Source organism: Anastrepha ludens, chromosome 3, assembly GCF_028408465.1.
Source record: "Anastrepha ludens isolate Willacy chromosome 3, idAnaLude1.1, whole genome shotgun sequence".
Lineage (NCBI taxonomy): Eukaryota > Metazoa > Arthropoda > Insecta > Diptera > Tephritidae > Anastrepha > Anastrepha ludens.
Genome location: NC_071499.1, coordinates 31,284,319 through 31,311,653, shown reverse-complemented (window position 1 = coordinate 31,311,653; position 27,335 = coordinate 31,284,319). Strand labels below are relative to the sequence as shown.

The 27,335-nt window shown below is 34.2% G+C and overlaps 7 protein-coding genes across 11 annotated transcripts; 3 read left to right on the top strand and 4 right to left on the bottom strand.

Moving 5' to 3' along the window:
* The first annotated feature begins 428 nt into the window (after positions 1-428).
* LOC128857321 (heterogeneous nuclear ribonucleoprotein A/B) lies at positions 429-984 on the top strand. Its single transcript, XM_054093033.1, has 2 exons — positions 429-620; positions 691-984. Exons 1-2 carry the CDS (start codon positions 555-557, stop codon positions 886-888), a joined length of 264 nt encoding a protein of 87 aa, XP_053949008.1. The 5' UTR covers positions 429-554; the 3' UTR covers positions 889-984.
* Positions 896-1,890, top strand: LOC128857320 (acyl-CoA-binding domain-containing protein 6). Its single transcript, XM_054093032.1, has one exon. It carries the CDS (start codon positions 994-996, stop codon positions 1,750-1,752), a length of 759 nt encoding a protein of 252 aa, XP_053949007.1. The 5' UTR covers positions 896-993; the 3' UTR covers positions 1,753-1,890.
* Positions 1,891-2,194: 304 nt separating this feature from the next.
* Positions 2,195-3,688, bottom strand: LOC128857319 (26S proteasome regulatory subunit 8). The gene is made up of 3 exons (XM_054093031.1): positions 3,551-3,688; positions 3,354-3,495; positions 2,195-3,298 (listed from the first exon to the last, which is right to left on the bottom strand). Exons 1-3 carry the CDS (start codon positions 3,566-3,568, stop codon positions 2,244-2,246), a joined length of 1,215 nt encoding a protein of 404 aa, XP_053949006.1. The 5' UTR covers positions 3,569-3,688; the 3' UTR covers positions 2,195-2,243.
* A 1,369-nt stretch (positions 3,689-5,057) lies between these two features.
* Positions 5,058-6,861, bottom strand: LOC128856337 (tigger transposable element-derived protein 4-like). Its single transcript, XM_054091635.1, has 2 exons — positions 5,431-6,861; positions 5,058-5,373 (listed from the first exon to the last, which is right to left on the bottom strand). The coding sequence occupies exons 1-2, from the start codon at positions 6,527-6,529 to the stop codon at positions 5,147-5,149; spliced, it is 1,326 nt and encodes a 441-aa protein (XP_053947610.1). The 5' UTR covers positions 6,530-6,861; the 3' UTR covers positions 5,058-5,146.
* A 1,306-nt stretch (positions 6,862-8,167) lies between these two features.
* Positions 8,168-9,634, bottom strand: LOC128857316 (uncharacterized). The gene is made up of 5 exons (XM_054093029.1): positions 9,400-9,634; positions 9,169-9,345; positions 8,920-9,108; positions 8,570-8,857; positions 8,168-8,510 (listed from the first exon to the last, which is right to left on the bottom strand). Exons 1-5 carry the CDS (start codon positions 9,550-9,552, stop codon positions 8,430-8,432), a joined length of 888 nt encoding a protein of 295 aa, XP_053949004.1. The 5' UTR covers positions 9,553-9,634; the 3' UTR covers positions 8,168-8,429.
* Positions 9,635-10,189: 555 nt separating this feature from the next.
* Positions 10,190-17,495, top strand: LOC128857314 (serine hydroxymethyltransferase). Of its 3 annotated transcripts, none has more exons than XM_054093023.1 (3): positions 10,190-10,472; positions 14,339-15,200; positions 15,982-17,495. In XM_054093023.1, exons 1-3 carry the CDS (start codon positions 10,266-10,268, stop codon positions 16,524-16,526), a joined length of 1,614 nt encoding a protein of 537 aa, XP_053948998.1. In that variant the 5' UTR covers positions 10,190-10,265; the 3' UTR covers positions 16,527-17,495. The 3 variants fall into 3 exon arrangements, with proteins under 3 accessions (XP_053948998.1, XP_053948999.1, XP_053949000.1); XM_054093024.1 differs by lacking the exon at positions 10,190-10,472 and adding an exon at positions 14,047-14,149; XM_054093025.1 differs by lacking the exon at positions 10,190-10,472 and adding an exon at positions 14,145-14,165.
* A 52-nt stretch (positions 17,496-17,547) lies between these two features.
* Positions 17,548-27,120, bottom strand: LOC128857315 (broad-complex core protein isoforms 1/2/3/4/5). Of its 3 annotated transcripts, XM_054093027.1 has the most exons (6): positions 26,874-27,120; positions 26,518-26,804; positions 25,833-26,406; positions 25,518-25,763; positions 25,330-25,455; positions 17,548-17,983 (listed from the first exon to the last, which is right to left on the bottom strand). In XM_054093027.1, the coding sequence occupies exons 2-6, from the start codon at positions 26,785-26,787 to the stop codon at positions 17,757-17,759; spliced, it is 1,443 nt and encodes a 480-aa protein (XP_053949002.1). In that variant the 5' UTR covers positions 26,788-26,804; positions 26,874-27,120; the 3' UTR covers positions 17,548-17,756. The 3 variants fall into 3 exon arrangements, with proteins under 3 accessions (XP_053949002.1, XP_053949001.1, XP_053949003.1); XM_054093026.1 differs by having other exon boundaries at positions 17,549-17,983; positions 26,518-27,120; XM_054093028.1 differs by lacking the exon at positions 17,548-17,983 and adding an exon at positions 20,931-24,150 and having other exon boundaries at positions 26,518-27,120.
* Between the last annotated feature and the right edge of the window lie 215 nt (positions 27,121-27,335).

Sequence of the window (27,335 nt, the reverse complement as noted above, 5' to 3'; positions counted from 1 at the left end):
AGTATTATTTGGCTCGGGAGCTCAGGTAATCCGATTGTGCCTGCAAAAGAGATACTTCAATACGACGTAGGTTGTGTTTTTACGGTGGCGGCCAACATATTAATTTGTGCATGACTACCATTTGGTGATGGGATTCGAAACCCGCTATGGAAACGGAATGCCAAAACGATAGAAAAGAACTATTTAGTTCTGGCAGCACTTTCGTTGAGACGAGAAGTTTAAGTTTTTTTTCTTTACGACGGCATTTTGAAACTAAAATTATCTATCGAGTTATGTTCGAGGCTGCGTCACAGCTATCAATTCAAATAAATTTCGTCAACATGAGAGCAAGTTATTGATCGTGTGACTGCATAGTAACTGAGAACGTTCGTAATGTGACATTTCAAGTCCGAATTTCGAATTCTAAACTCGTAAGCAGCTGTTTCACTTGTCACGCATTACACTTTGTTTTTGGAACGGGCTAGAAATATCGCAAATATTTATTGTGCACAAATTTACGCAACAAATATAGGTGTGGAGTCGTGTATTTAATTAATAATTAGTGTTTTAAGCAAATGGCCACAGCAAATAGATTAGGCAAAAGCCTGCAAAGACTTTTCGTGGGAAATCTACCGTGGACGGTAACTAAAAATTAAGAGTACACTCAATTTAACACTGAATTCTCTAAATTTCTTGTTAACATACTTGTAGGTGGGACATCAAGAATTGCGTGCTTATTTTAAGGAATTTGGACGCGTCGTCTCCGCGAACGTAATATTTGATAAGAAGACAGGTTGTTCACGTGGATACGGTTTCGTTGTGTTCACTGATATTACGCCACTAGAGAAGATTGAGAGCGAACAAAAGCACGTGCTTGAGGGCAATTATTTGAACATTCAAAAATCATAGATAAACTATCTCACCTTTACAATTAAATTTGTAAACAAATATTTTATATATAAAAAAATCGAATCCCGAAGTCCATAAAAAACCAACGATAAATAGCATTTCATAATGTCTACAACAGATTTTTCTGACAGTGACATGGATATAGACCCTCTTGATGAAGTATTCTCCGAAGCAGCAGGTCATTTACAAACAATTCATCACTCTATCGAAGTAACTGATCTTTTAGAAATATACGGCTTGTATAAACAGGCTACTGTCGGCCGCTGTAATACACAAAAACCAAGTATTTTCAATATGCAGAATCGAAGCAAGTGGTGTGCGTGGAATGATTTGGGCGAAATGTCTTGCGCAGAGGCAAAGTGCTTATATATTGAGAAAGTACAAAAGGTCGACACGAATTGGCAACCGAAACATAAAATTTCTAATAAGCAAACATCTTCAATAGGCTGGGTCGTTCATTCCATTCCTCAGCGGCAAGATGACACAGATCAAAAAGAGGAACATGAAAAAAATGCTTTTGATTACATCAAAGAAGGGAATTTGGTTCAACTTCAAAAAACCTTAACATCGGAAGCTTTGGAACTACTAGATGAAAATGGTATGGGGCTTATACATTGGGCAACTGACCGTAATGCTGCAGAAATATTAAAACATCTTATTGCAAATGGTGCAGATGTTAATTTCCGCGATTCTGAGCAGCAGACGGCTCTGCATTATGCAGCCAGTTGCGGCCATGTTGAATGTATACGTATTTTACTCGATGCAAACGCTGATCCCTCAATAAAAGATGCTGATGGAAAATCGTGTCTCGATGCTGCCGATAATACAGACATTTATGAATTGCTAAAATTTGATTTGAATTGATAAAAACCAAAGCTTATTTCATAAGTTTTTTGCTTACCTTATATTTTCGCACATAACGTTTAAACTGGTTTTATTTTAATCAAATTAAAGAAAAAATATTTTCGGGCTCGATTTGTTTAAATAAAATTTCCTTGTTTATCGAACAAAAAAGTTATTTCAATTTAAAGTTGACTTAAAACTACGAAGTACACAGGTATTTTTATTTTATTTTATGAATTCAATAAATACCGAGGAAAGTGCAATCAGAGAGAATAGTATAAGAACAGAATTTTGTTTTTTGAAAATTTTGCTCCACCAATTTATTTATGATTCTTTTATAAAGAAGCATAGATAAGTAGCATCATGAAGTCCACATCATTGAAATTATGATTGTGGTTTGTATATAAAAAGTCGTTTTTTTTATTATTATAATTTATTTGTGATTTGTGGTATTATAAATCGGATTTCCACATAAGAAAATTCAACATCTAAAACTAAAATGTACGTTTCCTTTACTTCCACAACTTTTTAATCGACATATTCTTTTCCGAGTCTTTTTGCATTACTTTCGCCACGGCCATTTCAAAATCTTCTTGAGTTACATGCACTCGTCGTTCTCGCAAAGCATACATACCAGCTTCTGTGCATACACCTTTAACTTCGGCTCCCGATGCTCCAGGCATTAACTCAGCTATTTTCCGCAAATTTATGCCCCTGGTCAAATTCATTTTACGGGAATGGATCTTCAAAATATCTAAACGCGCTTCCTCATTTGGTGGAGGGAATTCAATCTTACGATCGATACGACCAGGTCGAAGAAGTGCGGGATCTAGAATATCAATGCGATTTGTGGCCATAATGACCTTAATATTTTTGGTGGCCTCGAAACCATCCAACTGATTAAGCAGCTCTAACATTGTCCGCTGGACTTCAGAGTCACCCCCTGAACCAGATTCGATTCGCGACGAACCGATTGAATCAATTTCATCCATGAAAATAATAGATGGAGCATGTTCACGTGCCATTACGAACAATTCACGGACCATGCGCGAGCCTTCTCCAATGAATTTTTGTACCAACTCCGAACCAGAGACACGTATGAAAGTACATTCTGTATGATGAGCTACTGCTCGTGCCAGTAGAGTTTTTCCAGTACCAGGTGGCCCATAAAGTAAAACGCCTTTCGGTTGAGCTATGCCCAATGCATCAAACAACTCTGGATGTTTTACCGGTAATTCAATAACTTCTTTGATTTCTTTTATTTGCTTGTCCAATCCGCCAACCATTTCATAAGTGGAGTCAGGTACTTTTTCAACCATCATAAGCGATACCAAGGGATCAACTTTATTGGGTAATATTTTGTGTAGAGTATAGCTCTCATTTCGTAGAGCTACACGACAATTGGGAGTCACATCGTTGATATCGATATTCTTGTCGATATCCACAACAAATTTTCCCTCTGGGTGTACCTTTACAAGCACTTTCTTTTTGTCCATTGGTTTAACAACTTCGCCTACGTAACTCCCTTGTTCTTGCAAAAGCTGAAGTTCCTCGCGTAACATACGAACTAAATCAAAAAATAAAATAAATAAATAGAATTTTTTGTAATCATCATCAATTACCTTTAGCGTTCAACTCATTTCGCTGGGCTTGCAGACGCCGCAAATTTTGACTCTTTTCGGCAACAATCAGTTGTAATTCTTCTATCTTCTGAATGTAATAGGAACGAAAGCCCTCGCCTTTTAGAGCAGCGTCAATTTCCATCTGCAAAATGAAATAGATTATAGTAAATGTGTAACTTGAATAAGCAATTACTTACCCGATTAGTGACGGTCATTGTATTTTATTTTATATTGATGATTTATGGGATGAATGCAAATTATTCCTTTTTATTAAAATGACTGTGCAAAAGTTACGTTTTTAATGTCACAATGAATTTTCGGAATCCATTCGAAGTTTAATATATCCAGGGTTGTTTTGTCCACTAGTATGTTCAGTGCAAACGATAGTCATGCATAAGCAAGGACAGAAAAGCTATTTTTTATCGATATTAGTCGTGCTGGCGAGCTGATAGTTTTTATTTAAAATTTCGCCCGTAATACACATCAAATGAAATTTTTTCGAAGTTTCTTCTGTTAAAATAAGTTTAAACTAACCGCTCACACAGATGTCCATATAACAGGTCGGGCATACTACTATGTTAAGTTACATAAATTTAGTTTACACTAACTGAGGTAATACCTCGCGAATAATAGGTTGCTCACATAAGCACATTAAATACCCCTTTTTGAGCTTAATTATATAAGTAATCATTATTATTTATATAAATATTTATACATCTCTTGGTACGTGTTTTGCGGAAATTCTCCAATTTACTGTGTGCGTCTTGATGTTTTTTTAGAAATGAAGGGTCTTAATGTTTTATATTGCCTGCAAATGGCATCTTTTTTATGTTACAAGTTGTAATTACTTTATACTTATAGTTTTATATTTTAATGAATGAATGAATGAAGGAGGGAGATTTACACTGCGAACATAAGATTGAACTTCCCCCCATACATCTAGGGTGGATCTGGGTATGGCTGAGCAAATGTTATTGTCTTCTAGCCGTACCAGGCCGAAAGTTTTATTCCTTCATGTAATGTGATGTAAATGCGATAGCTTATCAGTTCTTTCACCTGCAATCGGCACCGTCAATAAGTATAGAGTTGACCTGTAGCACTAAACACACTCGATAGAGGAGCAGATATATAACATTTCAAAGCAATTTGTTTAACAGAAAATGTAGACTTCTTCAAGCATTCGTAATTTGCTCCCTCATTCGTAATTCACTTCCTTAATTCGATGTACAAAGTTTTGAGAGCGGATTATCTCATTTGTTACTTGATTACACGGTACAGTTTTGCCAAGACAATAGCATTCAATATATTCACAATTCTCTCATTTCTTCGTCACGGCCTAAGATTTTTCGACGATGTGTCGTAACTGGCAAATTCGGTGAAGTTTCGTATATGTTCGTGAAAAAATCGAAGTCAGAGCAAGTAATTTTTATGAAGCGACACTTACGGATGTTGCTTAAAAGTGAATTGTTTTTATAACTGTCTGGACGCCTAGGCTACGCAAAATTTTTTTTTCTTATGCCCTGTGTGTGGCCATCTTAACCCCGAACGAAAAAATTAAGCCAAAGCAAAAAAAAAAGGAAACCAACGTTAAATAATAACCAGAAAAAGTTATTTTATAATAATGGAATTTTCAAGGCAGACAAAGAAAGAGGGAGAGACCCGAGAAAGAATGAGAGAGAGAAAGAATATATACATACAGTCGAACTTCCATATAGTGAATTCGCACGGGACCTGAAAATCACTTCACTATATAGAAACTTCATTATAAAGAAACATTGATTTTTTATGTAACTTTATTTAAAATAATCAGTGAGTTTGGTTTGAATTACAGTCTTCCATTTTTCATTTTCAATAAAAGCTTCCAAATCATGTAGAGAGTTGAAAACATTAATCGGCACGTCACTCCTCATTTCCACAAAGGTTCTAATTACGCTAATGGATGAAGCAGCTTGTATCAACGTAGGTAATGCCTCCTCAGTTTCTGCCAATTCTTCAACGGTCAAATCGTGTTCATCGTTATCTGAAATAATATTTACATATTAAATTTTTGTTTGACTATAAAAAGATAAATGCTTACCAGGTTCAGCTGGACTTTCAAAAATGCTGTTGAAAATATCTTCTTCGGATGGGTTGTCCCAAGTCTGCACACCATTATCAGCATTTACGTAGTCATCAAACGATGCTTCGATATTTGCTACTTTTTTAAATGAAGACTGTAAAGCAGCCAAATCCGATATTGAAAGAAGGACCTCTTCATCCCAATGCTCAAATGGAATCTGCATAGCATCTTTTGAAAATCCAGCCTTTTTAAAACAGTTGGCAATTGTTTCTGGTTTAACATAGACATTCCATACATTGCTAAGATTTCGAACTGCTTGCAGCAAGTCTATGGCCATAACAGAATTTCCCTCATCCACTTGAGTCAATATATTCGTTAAAATTCGTTTTCTGTAATGTTGTTTCATGTTGTAGATAATGCCTTGGTCTATTGGTTGCAGTAACGAAGTCATGTTGGGAGGAAAATAAGCGAGATGAATGTTTCTCAACTTGTCTCTTACATCTTTAGGGTGGGCAGTGCAGTTATCAACAAAAAACAACACCTTTCTGTTTTGATCACAAAATTTTTTGTCGAGTTTTACAATCCATTTCGTAAAAATCTCACTGGTCATCCATGCTTTTTTGTTAAACTCATAATCGACACCTAAAGATTTTATCCCCTTGAAGTACCTCGGATTTTTGGCCTTTCCGATTACCAGCAATTTTAGCTTTTCTGATCCTGTCATATTGCTTCCCACCAGGACAGTTATTCTCTCCTTGCTTTGCTTCCCACCAAAGCATTTTTCATTTTTGAATGCCAGTGTTTTAGTTGGCAAGCATTTGAAAAACAAAGCAGTCTCGTCGGCATTAAAAATGTCGTTAATGTTGTAATTTTCAATTAATTTCGGTAAGACGTTCGTTACCCATTCATCACGGTTTTCTATGTTGGCGTCAGCACTTTCCCCACATAATGTCTTTTGAATAACGCCATGCCGACTTTTGAACTTGTCTAACCAACCTGTACTTGCCTCAAATTCGTGGTGTCTTAGTGCTTCCGCAAAATCTTTGGCCTTTTGCTTCAATAATGGTCCACATAAAGGGAGATTCTTACCACGTGCAACGAGTAACCATTTCAGCATTGCTTCGTCAATATCCTCAAAATGACAAGGTCGAAGTCTTTTGCGTTTGGTATTTATTGCCAAATCCTCCGCATTTTTTAAAATCACTTCCTTATTTTTTAAAATATTTGATAAAGTGCTGGGAAGAACTCCGAATTCATTGGCAATATCTTTTTTTTTTTCTTTCCTTCATAAACTTTGTTAATCATTAATAACTTTTTTTCAAGCGAAATGCTGCTTCGATGCGTCATTTTAACTTCAATCACTGAATAAAACTGTAATAGCTCAGCTTTTTCTGTTTTAATTTTGGGATTCCCCTCATTACAGTTTGTCCACATCTAACCGTAATTTTTTGCAACAGAAAACTTTTGAAAAAATTCACTATATGGAGATAAAAACTTAGGACGCTTGAATTTCCAGCTGTAAAATTTGTTCATTATATAGATAACTTCACTATATAGAAATTCATTATAAGGAGACAAAAATACACCGAAAGTAGAATGAAAAAGCTGTGTCTTCGAAACCAGTTCATTATAAGGAGAGCTTCATTATATGGAAGTTCACTGTAGAGAAGTTCGACTGTATATGTAAATAAATTCACAACATTTGCAGAGAATACAAATAGACAAAATTTATAAAAAACGGAGAAGGGTCGACCGGTATAGGTAAACCCCGGACACAAACCGTGGCAACAACGCACACTACTCCGAGCGTTTATCACCAGCACAAACGCAGCGATTCCAGGACCGCAGCAACGGCACAAATAACCGCAAGGCAATACCAATAAATCCGACGCCGGAATGGATAGTACTTTATAGTACGCACAAGCACTAGTCAGGAAACGGAAATAAGCGCCAAAAAGTAGGCACCAAAAAAAACGCCAAAAAAATTGGGACCAAATACGTCCCAAATAGTAGGCACCAAGGAAATATAACGCCAAAAAGTAGGCACTAAATATATATTTCCTACAAGTTTGCACCAACAAACAAGAGCCAAAAAGTAGACAGTGTTACTTCTCACTAGAAATTATCTCGCCCCTTATCTCTACAATAGCCCTCTTGGCGGCCTGTTCTCATTTACCGGCACTTATCCTTATTACTGGAAAGTAAAATACTTGTTTTAACTTACTCACCAAAGCACGTAGGGAACATAGCATAAACCATAACAATGAGTTTTGCAAGCGTATTACTGCAATCTCTGCAACATTTAAGGACCAATTTTTTAGTGCAGGTTTAACTCCGCTTTCTAACTAAACTAAATTTAAATCCTCGATTTTGCGGAATTAAAAATTCGTCACAGTTAAACTAGCCATATTTCTAATATTATTCCTTCAACTCAATATGAACTGACCAACGTGAATTTGCGACCATTAAAAACGAGAGCTAATTTAATTAACTTCAAATCTGACTGTAATCCTCGAATCTAATGAGATAATGCGAACAAGCTTTTCATTGGAAATACCTATGTATCTTTCGTGTTAAATCAGTCATCTCTAATTTCTTATCGAAAATGTATCAAATCTATTAACCAAAACAAAACACAGCTGTAAATCAAGTAATTTTTGCATTCAATTTAATTAGATTTTACTTTTTGCGAAAAAAAAACACTAAAGAATTATTTACAGCATCGCTGAATATATAAAAACAATTTTTTCAACTGTAGGGGCAAATTGCCTATTTTTATTTTGTTGGGCCCCACGTTACCGGAACAACCAGGATTTGTATCCGTCCAGGGGCTGTTATTTGAGGAGCATACCTTCAAATTTTGAGGTTCTTACAATTACAACAAAAATAATTTTTCTTTTATTTCATTTACATGGATTTCTTGATTAAATTTTGAATCCATGCCATTTTTAATGAAAAATATCTAAAAGAATTTGTAATTTTTGTAGATTTTCTTTATTTCATACTTAGGATTTGTACTAGGAATAATCTGGTGCACTCATATGCTCTATTCGGTCTTGTAGAACATTAATGATGTTAAAACTGATGTGTTCTGTAATCTGCAATATAAAATCTAGTTTCATTCAGTGTATATAATAAGAACAAAATATAGTTTTACCATCATACGGAGATCCCAATCTGTTTGATTTTGCTTTGGCTTTGGGCATGAGTCTATAGTCTTTTTAAAGTTCTCGCACCATTCGTGCAGCTTCTTTAAAAATGGTGAAGTGTATTTGAAGTACATTCGATAACCGGCCTTAATTATATCCTCATTTTGGGCGTCACAAAGTGTAACATTGATGAGATAACTTAATACACGTACTAATATATATACAATTTTCGTATTTTCTTCCTCTTGCAATGTTTCACTATCGATATTATTTAGCATTTCTAGCAATTTGGAGAACTATTTACATATTGACACATTAAAAAGCGAATCAGTAACACAGATTATGTTGTTAGTCTTACCTGTCGAAAGCAGTACATTTCACTAGGGGTTTCTGTTATTTCAGATAATATAGTCCACATAAGACATATAGATATAGCTCTTGCTGTTTCACTTATGATAACCATTTGGTTACACAGTTCAAGTATATTGAACACATCAGTATCTTTTTTTTTTAAGTTTGTCCAAAGCCGTTTAGTAGCTAAATGGAGCTGAAGCGATAATGAAATTTGTGTTCGATTTTAGCGTGCTGGTATTTAATAATTTCTTACATGCATCGGGCTCAGTGTGTCTGTATAGTTGAATGTTTTCTGTAAGAGAAGGGTTCGCCACTCCATGTTCTCTGGCCTAGCTTCAATGAAGTATAATGTTCCCGCTATTACGAAAAGGGACGTAATCTCGTCCAAATTCAGTTCGGCGTTCAGTAAATCCAGTATTTTTTTATACCGCTAGCATTAAAATATTTAAAATTTCTTCATTTTCAATGAAAAAGGAGTCCTTACGTCTTCGATTTTAAGGTCATCTTGCAAAAGAAAGTCACACTTCTTTTTAAGACAACTATTTGCAATGTTTTCACGCAATTCGTCCCATGTATATCCAGGCTCTATTATCAATTCCATCCCATCTTTCTCTTGTTGAGAATCCAATATATCCATGTTATTACAAGGCGCGACTCTTTTCGAAATAACACTATGAATCAAAGCATTCGCCTTGCTCGAATATATGTAGGTATTTCGAATAGCGATGGGTCAATACTAGTGTTTATAAGTATAAAAGTCGATGTTTATGATTATATTTTTTGTTTGTTTGTGGTTTGGTTTTAATGGCTGGTCAAATGTCAAATTATATGCTAGATATTATATTATATAAATTTTAAAAAGGAGAACTTATTGAGCACTAAGTATATATCATTTTGGGTTTTATATCTAGAAATATTGTGAAAAAAGCTTATGGCTTATACAATGCTTTAACAATAATCGCTATAAATGAAGATCAGAGTCGGGCGCAATGGAACAATATCAGCAATGTTGATAGTTGTGAATGGAACTAAGAATAACAAATGTGCTTTTCCAATGTTTTTTTTATAAATTTTTATTAGAGTTCAACATGAGATTGTGATATGTAAACACAGACGTCGTCGCAAAAACGTACATAATGTATAGTTTTCATGCTACTGATTTTTCGGCAGTCTTTATCAATACTAACGGAGATAGTATTATCGCTTCAGTCAAGTCAAAGGTTATCAGTGTTCTGGTCAATCAATGAATATTAACTAACATTTATTTAGTCAGTATTGAGAAAACAAACAACCAAAATACACGGGTTTCAAAGTGAATAAATATCGAAATTGTTTAGCTTTAGATAAAAAATGCAACTACACAATAAATTGCCCCGTGCCATCTGCATACTCGGTTCGCGAACTCAGTTATCTAACGCCGCCAATAAAATGATCAATCAGCGGCCCGGTATTCAAGCTTTATTTGTAGCTATTCGCCTACGATCACATTTTTCAGCGGCTGGTAAATTATATGACATTAAGTCTGGATTTAAAAGTTTTGTGGCGAATTATTCAACGGTAAGCAATTTTCTGTTTACATTTAAATAAAATGGCAGTGGTGTAAAATTACAATAATTTAAATTAAGTAAAATGTTTGGTTTTATCAACTTGTACACCGCATGTGGATTTGTTTATTGTTGTACTTGTCAAATTCCGTATGAACATGTGTATAAGCTTAATGCAAGAATGATGAATATTTTGTATTCTATGCACTGTGCTTAGTACGTACATACATATATGTATGTAAACGAATTTATTATTATTCAAAATTAAATAAAAAAAGAGTTTGGAATTTGACGAAAAGCTTGGGGTAGAAATTATTCACTTACATACACATAGTAGAAAAAGTCTGCGTTCACCTATGCAAATATTCTTTGCATTAGAAAAAGTTCAAAACAATAAATATTTCAGACATTTTTTTTAATGAGTTTTATTTAGTTCACTTAAACGTAACTATCACACATTTTTCGCTACCAATAACAAAATCAAATTTAAAATGAGATCACATAAAATTAAAAAGGCCATTCAAACTAAACGGAAAAAGTTTGCGTTCACTTCAATAATAATAAAATAAAAGGCTTAAGATCATAGGAATGTTTTAAAATTAATAGCTAGTTGGATATCCACGCCTTTTTATGACTTCTAGAAGGCGTCTTTTCATTGATCCAACTAGTTTGGCTGTTATTTCTGGACTTATGGCTTCCCATTCCTCTTTAAGCGCGTTCTTAAGCATTTCCTTGCTAGTTATTATACGCTCTCGTTTTTTTTTTTCTAGAACGTCCCATAAGTGCTCAATGGGGTTAAGGTCAGGTGATTGTGGGGGTGTGCGAAGTTGTTTTGGAACATTATACAACAACCACAACCTAACAATCTCTGCTGTGTGTTTCGGGTCGTTGTCCTGTTGGAAAACAAATCTTTCACCGAGTCCCAGTTTGATTGCACTTTCTTTCAAATTCGTTTTTAAAATATCGAGATAATCATATCTGTTCATTATCGACTCAATAAACTGTATATTTCCAACGCCCGAACTAGCCATACACCCCCATATCATGGCACCTCCTCCCCCATGCTTTACCCCATGTAGATACCAGATTTTGCTTTCCAAGTGCCGTTCCGTTTTTCCTCCAAATAATTTTACGACCTTTTATCCCGAAAATGCAAAACTTGCTCTCATCTGAAAAAATCACACTATTCCAACACTCTGGTGGCTTGTTTACGTATTCCTTGGCGAAAGCCATCCGCTTAAGTCGATTTACTCGCGATATGAAGGGTTTTTTTCGGGCCACTCTGCCGTGAAATCCGATTCTTTTTAGAATTTTTCTTACTGTATCTGGATGTACTTTCTTTTGGTATTTTACTTCTATGTCTTTTGAAATTTGGCTTGCTGTTAGTCGTGGATTAGACTTCACAAGAATAGTTATGTTGCGTTCTTCTGTTTCCGTCAGTTTTTTTTGGACGCCCAGAACGAGGCTTAGACTCCAAACAATTCGTTTGCTTGAAGTTGTTTATCACTCTTTGGACCGAGGAGTATTGCCTCCCAACAATTTTCGCGATTTCCCGATAGCTCTTACTATTTTGCCACAAACTTACAATGATTTTCCTTTCACCAATATCTATTTCTTTTCGCCTTTGGTCCACAGTAGCAAAAAATGTATTTCTAATATCAATTTTTCCCTCTTTAGATTTGTTCTTAACCGCGTCAACTACATGAATGATTTAAAATTAAATTTAACGTAATTGCCATGCAAATAATCGTCACTATTCGAAATGAACGCACACTTTTTCTGCTCAGCCTATTTAAGAAACTGTATTACAATCCCGTTATCTGAACACGACGCAGCTCAAACTCCAAAAAAATTTGGTCATACCCTCTACGAATAATTTTCTTTGAAATAAGTGAAAAGAAATAACTGAGAGTTTTAAGATAAACACGTTAAAATATTTTAATACTTTATAACAGTGGGTGAACGCAGACTTTTTCTACCATGTGTATGTATATGCACACGTATATATGGTGGTGCGAAATGAGGTTTTTTTGTAATTGGTTCATTCGGCGAACAAGTAAATTAACATATCGCTAATTTACTGGCAGAGTATTGGAATAACGGTGACCATACGTTCTGTATTATACAGAACAGTACTATGACTGTTTTGTATACCAGTACAGTACTAGACCGTTTTGTATATTTGATTTATTTTTCAATAGAAACCATAAAAATTTTCTGCATTTCAAAATGTATTCTATGTTTGTATCTGCATCTGAGGTAGCGAAACGACTTTTTTCCTCCGTTCAAAATTTGTTAATAGAAAAAAAAATAAAGTTGCTCTTTTCCATAAGTAAATACATTTAAGGACCAAACCTCACTTTATACATATTGTAATATATTTCAACTCTATTTACCAAAAAACTCGTTAAATATTGCTTACATTGTTAATACAAAAATGTTTGTGTGCAGAACGGTAAATTAACCAAATGATGCTTGTAATGGACGCTCTATTGAATTATTCCTTAACATATTTATAATGGGTTTAAACTACTGATAATTTTTATTGCCAAGATTAAATTTATAAATTTAAACGCTCTTTTCTCTGATTACGTTCACTTTTAACCCCCGGATCAAATCGAACAGTAAACTAAATAAAAACGACAAAAGGTAAAAAGAGTCTACATCTTTTAACGAACTTAATAGAATTTTTAATAGTCCTTCATACATCTCTATTTTTATCAAAGTGGAATCAAATTATTTTTAAGTATTATATTTAAGTAAGGTTTTGTAACTATAGACTTAATAAATGAAATGAGTTGAAAATAAATGTTACTAGAAGGACAGTGTGCGATCAGCATATACATACATGAATTTTACCGGTCACGCTTCTATTAGACATACTGTATAAGTATAATTCCAATTATTGGACGCCGAATGTACATATGTTCATACAAGTATAACAAATTCTATTGTTACAATGAGCCATACAGATATATGCACATTCAATTGTTTAAGACACTCTTCACTTTCTTATCGGTATGAAATCTTAATAAGCGAAGATTTAGCGGTTGAGTGTACATATATACGTATGCAAACACTTATCGTTGACACTTCTGGCATTTGCATAACGTTATAATTTTTCGCTAGTTTTGAATCTAATTTCAAGCATTTTAAAATGTATTTTAGAGCTTACATATCCCACTCGCATGCCATGTATGTATATATTTATAAGAGAAAAATTGCAGCATTAGTACCATTAAGTATTCCAAGCTATTGACAAGGCCTTTTCGCTAATGAACAACAGATTGTTTTCCTCACTTTGCACATTTTTTTGCACGTTTTTAAATCGATAAGTAATAACGTTAAATCTGTATATACATATATAGAGCACAGCATATTAAAATTGTTGTTTTAGAAACAGCCTTACAAAATATATTTGTAGAGATGTTGTCCGTTAACGCGTCCAGAGTTTTAAAATACACTTAATTGCTCGAGCACAGATACAAGTGCCTTTCAACGTCAATAATCTTAATAACCTGTGACCTGTGTACACATGCAACCGTTGTTTTTGCCAGATTTCTTTATCAATGTAACAAAAGTAATAACAATCAGCTCTGTGTGATTTCACAAAATATATTAGCAATTATTAACTGTTCATTCGTCCATTGCTAGCAACATATTTTTAAACGGAAACCGGAAAACTGAAAAGTATAATACCCATTTTGTTAGTTTTTATATTCTATTTTACTTATACGTATGATTTTCTAGCAATTTAGTGTATGTATATTTGTAAATGCATCCATATATACAAAAAAATATGCATACTTACATATAAATATAATAATTATCGCCCAATATTTTTTTAAATAAACTGATTTTTCTTTAATTTTTTTCAAGAATATGCCTGGAAATCTAAAACTATTAAGTGATGGCATTCGCGAAAGTGATCCTGAGTTGTACGCCATCATAAAGGAAGAGAAGAAACGACAGGCTGTGGGCTTAGAAATGATTGCCAGCGAAAATTTCACATCGGTTTCGGTGCTGGAATGCTTGAGTTCGTGCCTGCACAATAAGTATTCGGAGGGTATGCCCGGTAAGCGTTACTACGGGGGCAACGAATTCATTGACGAAATAGAGCGCCTTGCACAAAAGCGTGCCCTCGAAGCATTCCGTCTTAATCCCGAAGAATGGGGTGTAAATGTTCAACCCTACTCGGGTTCCCCTGCCAACTTTGCAGTGTACACCGGACTTTGCCAACCACATGATCGTATTATGGGTTTGGATTTGCCTGATGGTGGCCATTTAACACACGGATTTATGACAGCTAAAAAGCGTATTTCTGCCACATCCATATTCTTCGAGAGTATGCCCTATAAGGTGGATCCACAGTCAGGTTTAATCGATTATGATCACCTGGAGGCGAATGCTAAGCTCTTCCGGCCACGCGTAATCATAGCTGGAGTTTCATGTTATTCCCGTTGTCTTGATTATGCTCGTTTTCGTAAGATCTGTGATCAAAATGATTCTTATCTTTTTGCTGATATGGCGCATGTTGCTGGCCTGGTTGCAGCCGGTTTAATTCCATCGCCATTTGAATATGCTGATGTGGTGAGCACTACGACACACAAAACATTGCGTGGTCCACGTGCTGGCGCAATTTTCTATCGTAAGGGTGTACGCAAGGTGCTACCAAATGGCGAAAAAGTGTTATACGATTTGGAAGATCGCATAAACGCAGCAGTATTCCCAGGTCTACAGGGTGAGTATCAGCAGAATAAGATGAATTTGGTATACTTTTTTTGATGGTGGGTGAGGTTGCTTGTATACCCTTTGGCTGGGAAGATAGAAAAAGTTGTGAACTTCCCAAACGTTGGCAAACCACTGTTCTAGAATTGAACCAGAAAACAAGACCTCTATAGCAATAGTAATAAATCCGAAAAGTGGAAATAGTTAGAAATATTTATACGAGTATAAGTGCTTATATTACAGCAAAGATCATCTTACATGCACTGTGGTGTGATCACTGGATCTTCAAAAACAATAACAACTTAACCGTGAGAAGATGTGTGGGCGACAGTCGCGTTCTACTGGCACTTCACCAGTGGCATTCTCTAAACATTTTTGGGGTCTATTTATACAGTCGCGTTTACGTTCCAGAGGACTAATGCTCAAGCAGAAGTATGGTAGTAAACATTTCCATATGTTTCTGAGGAAAGTTTCTCGCTGTTGTAACAACAACTCAAATCTGCAAACGAAATCTACGTCGTAGTCGTCCCTTGGCGGACAAACGCACACCTCCGAGTGTATTTCTGCCATGAAGAGCTGCTCAAAAAAAGTATCTGCCGTTGAGAGGTCCCTCCCTTTATGGAAACATATCAAGATGCGCACCACAAATTGGTGTAGAGCTCCCAATAAAGGCTGTGAGATCCAATTATATCCTACAAATTATATCCTACAACCAACAAATATTCTATAATTTTTCCAAATGCATAAGCTTTTTTTTATATTATTATTATTGTAATTATACTTTTTTGTTGCAGGAGGCCCGCACAATAACACTATTGCTGGTATTGCCACCGCCATGAAACAGGCGCAGACAAAAGAATTTGTTGACTATCAAAAGCAGGTTATCGCCAATGCGAGTCGTCTTTGCGATGGTTTGATAAAGCGTGGTTACAATGTTGCCACAGGCGGCACCGATGTGCATTTGATACTGCTGGATTTACGCAACATCGGTTTGACCGGTGGGAAAGGCGAATATATACTAGAGGAAGTGAATATTGCCTGCAATAAGAATACTGTACCAGGCGATAAATCTGCCTTGAATCCATCTGGCATTCGACTTGGTACACCGGCTTTAACTACTCGTGGATTAGTAGAGTCTGATATTGATGTTGTCGTGGATTTCATTGATCGTGCACTGAAAATTTGTATTGTAGCTACTAAAATATCCGGTCCGAAATTGGTGGACTTCAAAGAAGTCTTAAAGTCTAACAAAGAAATTGCAAAACAATTGAGCGAATTACGGAGCAACATTGAAAAGTTTAGTGCGAAATTTCCACTTCCGGGTCTTGAAGACTTTTAACTACAACCATGATGTACAATAAAAAAGCTGCTACAAAAACAACAACAATAAAGAAGGTAGTTCCATCGTCAGTAATCGCCTGATATTTAAATATATCATGACATTTAAATCTACCAAACCTCCCGGAAAAATCTTTCGATATTGAGTTGTGAAAGTCTTGTATTCGAATCAAAAGGAAACAAAAACATATAAATTAGTTGATTATCATAAGTATGGAGTAAACAAATGTTTTGCAAAATGTTTTTCGATAATATTTGAGACGAAACAGTGCCTCAATATTTTTAAAGACATGAATGATGCTCCTGTATAATCAATTAATTCTTGCATTCAAAAGAGCAGCTTTAGAGTAATATTTTTATAAAGAACAGTAAGAAGCCATTGATTTTTGAAATCATATAACCCCATAGAATACTGTTGAGTTCGATAGATTGGAAAGCACCGGATGTAATTTTACATGCGGCAATTAACTACCATCGAAGAAGAGACCATAGACAGTCGGTTCTAGGAAACCGAAAGGAACCGGATTTATAATCGGCCAAGAACTGTCACTTCAGCAACATTCCCCGTTTATGTATGGGGAATGTGTATGCTGATACAATAACAACAACAGGAGACCATATATACCCCTCACTTTTTACGAAGAGACTAACTTGAGATTTACCGAAATTACTCGGGATTTATTAACCACTGCTCGAAAAAAATATCCACAATTAATTACTAGGCAAAATGAAGACTTATATAGAATATTTTTTAGATGTTTTTGGTAAAAGTTTTTCCGGGTTGTCAATGTAAGTCTAATAAGTATAAGTATAATGTGAAACTCTCTGCCAAAAAAAAAAAAAAATGTGCCAGATATTTGCATGTGGTTAAATGTACAAAATATGTTTTTTAATTACACAAATTAGAAATGGAACTGCCTTCTTGTATTATGTCTGCTACTATTAATTAAATATAAACATAAAAAACTAATTTTGCATACTAGTTTTTATTTTTTTTGTATTTGTGCTTTGTGCTTTGTTTTCGTTTTGTAAAACTATCGAATATTATGGACTCCACGAAAAAAGGTTTCTTATATGTAGGTACAGTTAATGGATGTATGCTAATGATTTGACCTACTTTAATTATAATTTGAAAGGTAAAATTGAAGAAGAATTACGAATTTTTACAACGAAAATATGTGCATTTTCGGTACGTTGAATTTGCGTAATTTGTAATATAAGATGTGCTCCACTAGGCGAAGTCCATTTTGATACATTCCTTTGTTACACGCATGTCTCGATGGAAACGTGAATTATGCGTTGACAATGACCATTTTGTTTTGAAGCTCTTGCTACAGATGGTACACTCGTGTTCCTTTCCAGAAATTTCTGAGTGGCGTGAAGTGATGTGGCGGCGTAAGGCATTCATCGATTGTAGTTTTCGTTTACAAAATTTGCACGTTAAATTAAGTTCATCGACTGGAAAATAAAGTAAAAACTATTAGGGGAATTACACATATAATTTTTTGAATTAGATTTATGTAGTATAAGAGAGATTCCACGGCAGTCGGTTCTAGGTAACCGGAAGGACCCGGATTTATAATCGGTCAAGGACTGTGACTTCAACAACATGCTGCTACAACAACAACAAGATTCTATCTTGACATGAAAAATGGGCTCCAAGAAATTAATATTGATTATATTGACATTTCTTGAATCCAATCCAATGAAAGGTATTTTAAAAATCTTTCAGTGCTAGCATTAGTGCTGAGGTATCTACCATCTATGTACTACACAAGAGAAATAAAAAAAGATAGTATAATAAAATGTCAAAAATCTATAAGCAGATTATTTTCTTAACAAAATGCAGAGCTATTTGCAGCTGTTCTAATCAAACATATGGACATAACTTTAAAGTATTCAACTCAAAGTAGAGGTGCGATACCATAACGCCATAACCCTAACCGTAGGATTAACCAAAATAATATATATATCATCAATTATTGGTGCCTTAGCCATAAGTAGCTGATATTTACACTTACTATCACTTATTTGTGTATTTCGAAGACCAGAAACTAAAGAAAGAATAATAAAATGTATAGCACAATGCAACTGGCTATGGTTACGGCGAAAAACCAAAATTCAATTGGTCTTTACGGTTATGGTTATAACTACGGATTTCGGGCATGTCACCTCTAATAAATTACAGTGTTACCCATATGTTGATTCGGTCAGAACACTTATGGCGTTATGGTTATTATACCTCTACTTTGGATTTTACAGGTGCCCCACCATAATACCGTAACCATAACCGTAGCCGTATGTATCAATTGAATTTTGGTTTTTCGCCGTAACCATAAGCAGTTATGAAATACTTTAAATTTTTTTTTAAGATTTGCGACAAAAATTTCAATATTAGAAACGACAAAAAATTAATTGACTTAATGGAAAATTATCAGTGCTTCTATGACAAAATGCAAATGTTGCCATTAATTCTTCTTCAATATCTGCTATTTATGGTTAAGACATGACTAATCGACAAATGCTGTAATATTGCGGCTATGGTTATGCCTACGGCACCACTAATTGCAACTTTAAGTGTACTTGGGGTAAGAAAACTGAAAGGTTAATTATTATTTTGTATCACTTTTCCATTTGTGGAACAACATCAAGACGCACACCACAAATAGGAGGAGGAGCTCGGCCAAACACCCAAAAAAGGGTGGCGCGTACATATTATATATATATATCTTCTACACTATAAAGGTGAATGTCTAAACGTTGTCCGCGCATCACTACGAAACGACAACACCAAATGACGTAAACATTTTTATACATTCATATTTTCACCTAATGAAGGTTATAGGCATGTTTTTATGATGGAACTCCCTTCCCACAGCCCCCAGGCCGCGCCACCACTCTCATTCGTCGAATATTTGCTTAAATTTAATCTAAAAATCTTAGTTTTTCCTATTTCCCACTATTTATACCACACTCTAGACTTCATAATCCGCATAAGCTGTTCAACTATGACCCAAAGACAAAGTTCAAAAACGGTTTGAGATAGAAAATTAATAAAAATAATTTTGCTTGATATTTTTCTGATTGGTTGTTTTGATTTTATTCAACGAGGCATAGCAACGGATGCCGGGTATTGTAATATTATGGTTATTAATAAAAAAATATTTTCTATGAAATTATTGTTTGTAATTCTTTTACATACACATCCTAAATCCCTTAAAAATACTCCTACGAGAGCGAGGCCGCGGGTTAAAGCTACTATATATACCTATATATATCACTTGAAAAGATCATAGAAAACTTGCCAGAGAGGTAGAATTGAATGCATTACGAGTGGAACGTGCTAAGTCGAAATATGTTTGTTTTAACAAAATACTACAAATATGGATATTTAGAGTTTTCATAGTAATACGTATATACATATTTACATATATGTAAGGCGAAAAATTCCACTCAAAGGCTTGAATTTCATTAACTAGGTAATACCGGACTTAAGTGTGATAGAAATGTCTAGAGGATTGGAAATAATTTTCAACATGTTCACCGAAGGCCCTAATAGCCAGTGTGCTCATGAAGAGGTTAAGGGTAGTCAGAATTTAAAAAAAATATTGTGTGAAAATTTTGGGTGAATCCGATAAATACTTTTCGAGTTATTCAACAACTAACAAAGGGTGCTCGGGCGCTCCGAAGCGTTCGAGAGCAAGTAGCTACCAGCGGCTGGATGCTGCACGTATGAAAGTGGCAGATAAGCGCGCTGACGATATTGACGACAACACTCGAGTAGGTAGAATACTACGTAGGCAACAGAAAATCGATATTTTGGAAACTGCTATGACGGCTGAAGAACTATTATATGGCACAGGAATATATGACACAGTGTAAGTAATTAAATAATTCGTATAACTCTACATAAATTGATAGCGAAACTTTAAATGCGTTTTTCTCAAAACTATGTTTTTTGAACTGCTGATCACTGTAACTTAAAAACCGCTTAGTAGATTTCAATAAAATTTATACTGGTTTTGAAATACATAAAAAACTCGTGCCTGAACGAAGGGTTTTGTTTTCAAACATTTTGATTTTGTTTTAACAATTAATTGTTGGTTTTTTCTCGAAAATCTGAAATATATTTCCTGAGGCCGCCATATTCTTAATTTAAAAACACACAAACAGCGATAATTTTACAATTATTGATTTTGTTTTTTTTTTTTTGAAATTTTGCTAAAGCCAAGTCGAAACATGATGAATTAATGCTATGTTCTTATTTTTGTAAAATAAAGCAACTGACTAGCAAAAAAAAAAATTATTGAAACTCATCCTTTTTTTCGAGCCTCTGAACCCCTTAAGTTAGGGTTATATTGTATATATCCCGTACAAATAATAATAATTATCAACATTGTGTATATATTTTTCGACATTCATTTATATTTTTGAAAATTATAATAAAAGTCTATTCTGCTTATACATAAATATAATATTACAATGATTTAAAAAAATTGTTTCATTAAGTCGTTTGTTCGCATTTCAAGTAATTAAATTATCTTTTAATTAACTCTTTAATTTTTCGTGTCAATAATTCCTATTTTTACACAAAATTTCATTATCTTTGCTACTTTTAATACGATTTATTGATCGAGATTTGGATTTGAAGAAAAATTATTTCAATGATACTAATGGGAAGTCTAAATGATAATACATATAAATATTAAAAAAAATTGAATTTTGCAGTTCAAAATAATTTCTTATTTCTTTATTTAATTCGGAGCCATCAAATCCATAATAATTTTCGCAGAAATTCAGAACGGTTCCGCATATCGATTCGGTCGTGAAATGAAAACGATACCGTTTATCTTCCTGTTTGTGTATTAGTTTTCGATTCCGAGTTAGATCGAATCAAGGCGAATCTATTAAAGGTGGTGTTGGTAAATCAGCTGATTTGATTTTTTTTTATTTCGCTGTGCCCATTTAGCTGTCAGCACAGAATAAAACAAGGCGAATTAATTTTTTTTTTTCTACTATTCCAATACTTTGCCGGTGATAATCAAACGTACGAAACATTGTTATTGGGCTAGTGCCACCACCTTTAATAAATGCGCCTTGGATCGAATCGATACATTTCATTCTGACGTCTCATAGGCAATAGACGGAATTCATTTCTATTCAGAACAATTTTTTTTTTCAAAATGCAGAACGGGTCTGAAAACCGCGTCTGTTAAGTTTTATATGAATTGTATTGAATTTATGCTAGAGGAGACACCCATATATTTTACACGCTGGATAAGTGAGCGTTATAGCTCAAAAAAATTTTTTTACCTCAAATGTGGGAAAATTTCTATATTATTAGTTTCTGAACATTTATAAAAAATGTAAAACGGTTTTGATAACATTTCTCTTTTTGAAGATTTACAGTCAACAACAAAAATTGTTTTTTGTTTTTTTGTAATTTGCCGTAAATGATTGAATACATTTAATTATCCGCTGGTGAAATTTGGTTCGTTCAATCGAATAGGCAGTTGCGTATTTTTCTTCGTGTAATTTTCCAATGATTTTCTTAATGCCATTTGCGTGCAAATTATGATTTTGAAGTTCATTTTCTGCTTTGCTCAAGTTGTTCAACAGCATTGCATTATGTTTATGTATTAATTTGTACAAATTGCGAATTAATATAATATTAATCTTATGAAATTAATCAAAAATTCTTCTATGCTTACAGTGTATGTATGTTTTTGGGGTTGGTTGAAAAATTCACCCACAAATAAATATTTACAAACATATAAAGTTAAATATTGTTTTTGCAAATACTTCAAGTTAAATATATCAAATATGTTTCTTCTTGTTTTGCACGTCTGCACTTAAGTCTACACTATTTGTACATATGTATGTATGCACTTGTTAATCATTCTTATTCTATTTTTGTATATGCTACATTCATATTCTATTGAAATTGATTTAAATATTAAGTGTATAAATATTTTTTACAGCTGATATCTAATTGTTGGAACATTATATTCACCAAATTTATACATCCATATACATCCTTACTTTTACCTTACAGCGTATAATGCTTGTTTTTATTTATTCTTTCCGGATTTGGAATAGCTAAGTAGAGTGAAAAGCAATTCATTCATAATTTAATATTTAGATAAGCGGAGGAGAATAGAGTTTAGCTCGCATCGCTGTTCAAGTTTGAATAAATAATTGAAAACCCAAACAATGGCAGACGCTGTAAATTTGTACATTTTAACTTAAAGAATGACCTTTAATATATATTTCAACTTTAATTAATTTACTAATATACGAAAATAAGTATGCTCAAAAGTTTATTCCGCACCTTTGAAATTGATAAATAAGCCAATAACTTTTCTGTTGATAGATAGAATTTTTTAATGGAAATTGGCAAACGTTCTAAAAACGCCACTTGTAAGGGACAGATAAATCTATAGGCGGTTGAGCTTGCCCTGAATTTTCAATTCATTTCATGATGAGCGCTACTTCCTGTGGAAGTTATTTAATATTGAATAAAACAATTTATTGGCCTTTATACCATTCGATCACAAGTCCGATACTGCGGCTATAGTTTTTTGGTTAATTAAAAGTTCGAAATTTGCAAAGGGCGATGGAAATGTCCAATTTGCGTAACTTAGTTGGAAACTACCGTCCCACCGGGATTGCACATTACCATAACTTATGAATCAGAAATAAAAGCGACTGATGCTTAGTAATGATAAATTGCCCTAAAATTGTGTCCTCTAGAAATTTTTTTATTTACAACAATTAAAATGTTTATATTGCTTAAGGGGAAAGAATCGGATATTAAATGGATGTTAACAAGTAGTCAAGTATTTCTTACAATATTTACAACGTATTGTTTTCAATAAATATTAACGTGATAACGGCTCATGGGAAATTGCAAATACTTTATACTTCAAAAACAAAAAGAAATCCAGTCAGCCAACATGTGCGAGAGTATGGCTGAATGAAATTCAGTTAAATAATTGAATATTGGAAAATATTAAAATAATTTTATTTTGCACTTTTAAGGATAAGCCTTCAGCGAACTTCATTCCCACTACTTAGCGACTGTTAAATTTTTCTAAAGAATGTATTTTTACTCTTTTTTTACACATTTTATTTGGACGTATTTATGTACTTTGCTCACTGGTTGTAACGGTTTTAACTTTACAACGATTCTTTTATTGCGCATCTTCTTGAATACATATCTCACTCTTTCTCTAGTTGCCATTTTGTTTGTCGTCAACGAGCTTTCTTTACATACTCCAATGCATACAATTTTTTTTTTTTCAAAATTCATCCTTTTCCTCTGTCTCATTTCATTCATTCTATTAGTTCAGTGTTTTTTAATAATATCGTCATTTCCTGCGTGGCAATTTAGCGACGCAAATGAAATATTGTCAATCAGTTTTCTGACTTCACTGTGATTTTTTGTTCGTGCGAAATTCGTATATGTTCGCGTAAGCTGTATTTGTTTTTGAAATTTTTGTTGCATAACTCGCATTTGCGTGGCGGTTGTGGTGTATGCTGCGTACGAATATGTCTCCAAAGATTAACCGTGGTTATGACCATTTTGCAAAATTGACATTCTGTCCACTTATTATTTGGTAAATCTAAAAATACACAAAAATAGCACAAAAATTATGTTATGCGGTGACTAAGCTTGTTTCTATTCTTTATAGTAATTTTGTTTTCTATTTTGTAAATAAGTCTTATAATTTATATTAATTAGCAGCTAATGCGCTAGCATTGAAAAACGCCAATAGTGATATAAATTTGTGATGAAACGGCAATTATTTCAATAGAAAAAATTATAAACAAAAATGTTAATATTTGGAGACATATTCATCGTAGTAGACATACAATTTAGTTAAAAAAAATTTAATTTACCATTAATTAATTATATAGTTAATATGACTGCAGCTGCGATCTGCGATGAACTAGATTTCAAATGACTGTCTTGCATGAAAAAATTACAAAATGTCCATATCAAGAGAGAAATTGTAATTGTGGAAAATGAAAATACTGAACCATTATTTGCATCAGATGAAAAAAGTTCGAAATTACAAGCTAATAACGTCATTCTACGAAAATTAGTTGTTGTAGTAGCATAAACATTCCCCATATATCAGGGGAGTGACATCCCTTGACCGGAAATAAATCCTGGTCGTTTTGGTAATGTAGAACCGACTGTCGTCGAATGCCGAACATTAGTAGTTCGAGTTGGAGAAACTCGCATAGATTCAGAGATAATAAATTGCTGATATTCGTTGCATTTATTTCTTGCTACAATCATAAGATATGACACTCAATAGTCGGTTCTTCTATCCCAAAACGACCAATTTTGTATCCAACTAATAATAATATACAAGATGAAAAATAAATTTCCCAATCATATCACTTTTGCATATCGGCCCAAGTAAACTGTGAATCAATCACTCGAAAGCTGTGCCATTCTAAAGAAACAGAAAAATAGCTTGGTACATTCTGTGTAGAAAGCTAAGTGTGTAGATATAGGGTATTTGAAGGGGTTTTATTTCTCTTAAAATCTTTTTTTTTAGATATTTTACCCATGCCCTCTGAACTATCAATGCAGAAGCCCACTACGCTGCCACAGTCCCATAATAAAGTACCTAAACAGAACATTAAGTGATAAAAAATGGTTGCCTATAATTTATTATGTGAACACAAGTTTCGCCAAAGGTTTACTGTCTAATTTATATTCTAAACCCGGTAATTCTATTATTATTTGGCATAACTTTGAATTTTCATATAATTTGTATTCAACATACCTGCAGTTCCGCCACCTTTATTATCAATTTTCATCACAGCATTAGTGACACTATTGCCCGATTCGTCTAACGACGTTTGCGGTGTTGTATTCGATGGTGTACTCGTCGTTGGATTTAAAAGACGACCTACATACATAAATGGGTTATAAATAAAGGCAATACAAATGTAAATTGTTTAGCTGAATTACCCATTTCTATTGTTATTTCAGCGTTTTCTGCATCGGCCTGCTGAAATTTTTCCTCGATTTCGGATTCTGTTAAAATTTCATATTCTGATGTATATTGTGTAACATTTTGTGTGCCCGTCGTGCCACCGTCCTGCGATGTATGCTGCGCACTACCGTCAGCTAACTGGTCGCCATCATCCACTTCACTAACGATGTATTCGGGTATATCCATTTTGACGGCGCTTCGTAGGAATGTCATCTCCGCCGCTGAAATTTAGGAATTTTATAATAGCGGCAAATAGTTAAGTTTTTTTTTTGTTTTTCAACTTTTATTACTTTTAACAATCGTCGAATCATCCTTGACTCCGTAATCGACACCCTCTGTTGTATAAATGTTATCATCATCATCTGAGAAAGTCATTTTACGTTTCTTGATCGTATTCGTTGAAGGCAGCGTACCTAAATGTGTTTGTTGCAATTGTTGTTGCTGTTGTTGATGATGTTGCAATTGATGAGTTGCTGAAGTTTGTTGCTGCTGCACCTGAGTTTGCACTGCTTGAACGGTTTGCACATGAGTCTGTGGTTGATGCTGCACTTGAATGTGCTGGATTTGTGTTTGTACATGATGATGCTGAGTGGCGGTATGTTGCTGCTGCTGAGACTGCGATTGTTGCAAAATAGTCGCAGTTGGAATTTCGATTGTTTGCGGTGTAGTCTGTGTTGCAGTCGTTACATCGTTCACCGCTCTTATAGTACTGGGGATGGTTTTGATAAGTTTTTGTTCATCAATGATAGGTGTTGGAGGCAATTTTGGTTTCTCCTTCTCATCAGCAGTAAGACCTTGCACTGCAAGCAATTCGGCGGTTTGCAGGAATGACTGCAAGGCTTCCTGTTGTACATTAACTTCTCCCTATGTGAAAAAAACACTCTATACTCATTTATAATATTAATTAAAATGAACTTTAAAAATGTTTTGAAAATACCTGAACCATAAAGCAACATTTACTTTTCTTATTCCTACCTGGTACATAAACTCAATGATTGAGGTGAGATCTTCGAACTTAATGAATTTGAAAATTATCACTGGATGCGGATGTGGATTATCCCTGAATATTTCTTTAAAATAAGAGCTGCAGGACGAGAGCACCACTTTATGTGCTTTGATTTTTCTTCCATCACAGCACAAACTCACGTCAACAAAATCATCGTTGTTGCGGTGATTGTCCAAAGCATATGTTAAATGTCGAAAGTAGTTGTTCCAACGTAGCGAGTATTGCTGTGTAGTGGCCATTCTTCATTTAATTGCCGCTTCAGAAACAATCCAAACCATATATTGTTCAATATTTGTCGGGGTTTATTTTATGCTATTATACTGACTGCGGCTGTTAGCGCTGGCGCCTTTGCACCCTTGCTACAACGACGCTTGTATATGAATATAGTATCTCGAGCAGTATAATGTGAGTAACTCTGTTATATTTAATTTTCTTAGTAAAGTACACTTTTTAAACTTTTTCAAAATTTAAACAATTAAGAGTAGATTCACTATTTTGTTTTCTTTAAGAGTAATGCCTGAAAATTACAATTTTCTTTTACTTGCTAGTTGACAGTCGATTAACTCTTCTGAATTTTTTTATCTACGCTTGGTTGTCAATAGTGATGTAGATAAATATGCAGTAACGAGTAGCGAGTTAATGGGTACGTGTGCTATGGTTACTTTACACACATAAAGGCGCATATTTTGAAGATTGGAAAATAAAAAATTAACAATTAAATAACTTCTATTTGATAATTCAGGAAAAATTGGGAAGCTGTTAATATCAGCAGGTATCGATGGAGGAA

Coding starts and splice junctions, on each gene's coding strand:
- LOC128857314 (XM_054093023.1), top strand. CDS start 10,266: ATGCAACTACACAATAAATTGCCCCGTGCCATCTGCATACTCGGTTCG. Junction 10,473..14,338: donor TTGTGGCGAATTATTCAACG/GTAAGCAATTTT, acceptor ATTTTTTTCAAG/AATATGCCTGGAAATCTAAA. Junction 15,201..15,981: donor AGTATTCCCAGGTCTACAGG/GTGAGTATCAGC, acceptor TTTTTGTTGCAG/GAGGCCCGCACAATAACACT.
- LOC128856337 (XM_054091635.1), bottom strand. CDS start 6,529: ATGCTGAAATGGTTACTCGTTGCACGTGGTAAGAATCTCCCTTTATGT. Junction 5,374..5,430: donor TGAAAGTCCAGCTGAACCTG/GTAAGCATTTAT, acceptor ATATTATTTCAG/ATAACGATGAACACGATTTG.
- LOC128857316 (XM_054093029.1), bottom strand. CDS start 9,552: ATGGATATATTGGATTCTCAACAAGAGAAAGATGGGATGGAATTGATA. Junction 9,346..9,399: donor ATGACCTTAAAATCGAAGAC/GTAAGGACTCCT, acceptor TTTTAATGCTAG/CGGTATAAAAAAATACTGGA. Junction 8,511..8,569: donor ATTGGGATCTCCGTATGATG/GTAAAACTATAT, acceptor TTTATATTGCAG/ATTACAGAACACATCAGTTT.
- LOC128857321 (XM_054093033.1), top strand. CDS start 555: ATGGCCACAGCAAATAGATTAGGCAAAAGCCTGCAAAGACTTTTCGTG. Junction 621..690: donor TGGGAAATCTACCGTGGACG/GTAACTAAAAAT, acceptor ACATACTTGTAG/GTGGGACATCAAGAATTGCG.
- LOC128857320 (XM_054093032.1), top strand. CDS start 994: ATGTCTACAACAGATTTTTCTGACAGTGACATGGATATAGACCCTCTT.
- LOC128857319 (XM_054093031.1), bottom strand. Junction 3,299..3,353: donor AAATGAGTTGAACGCTAAAG/GTAATTGATGAT, acceptor TTTTTGATTTAG/TTCGTATGTTACGCGAGGAA.
- LOC128857315 (XM_054093027.1), bottom strand. CDS start 26,787: ATGGCCACTACACAGCAATACTCGCTACGTTGGAACAACTACTTTCGA. Junction 25,456..25,517: donor TGAAATAACAATAGAAATGG/GTAATTCAGCTA, acceptor TTATGTATGTAG/GTCGTCTTTTAAATCCAACG. Junction 17,984..25,329: donor TAAAGGTGGCGGAACTGCAG/GTATGTTGAATA, acceptor TTTATTTTCCAG/TCGATGAACTTAATTTAACG.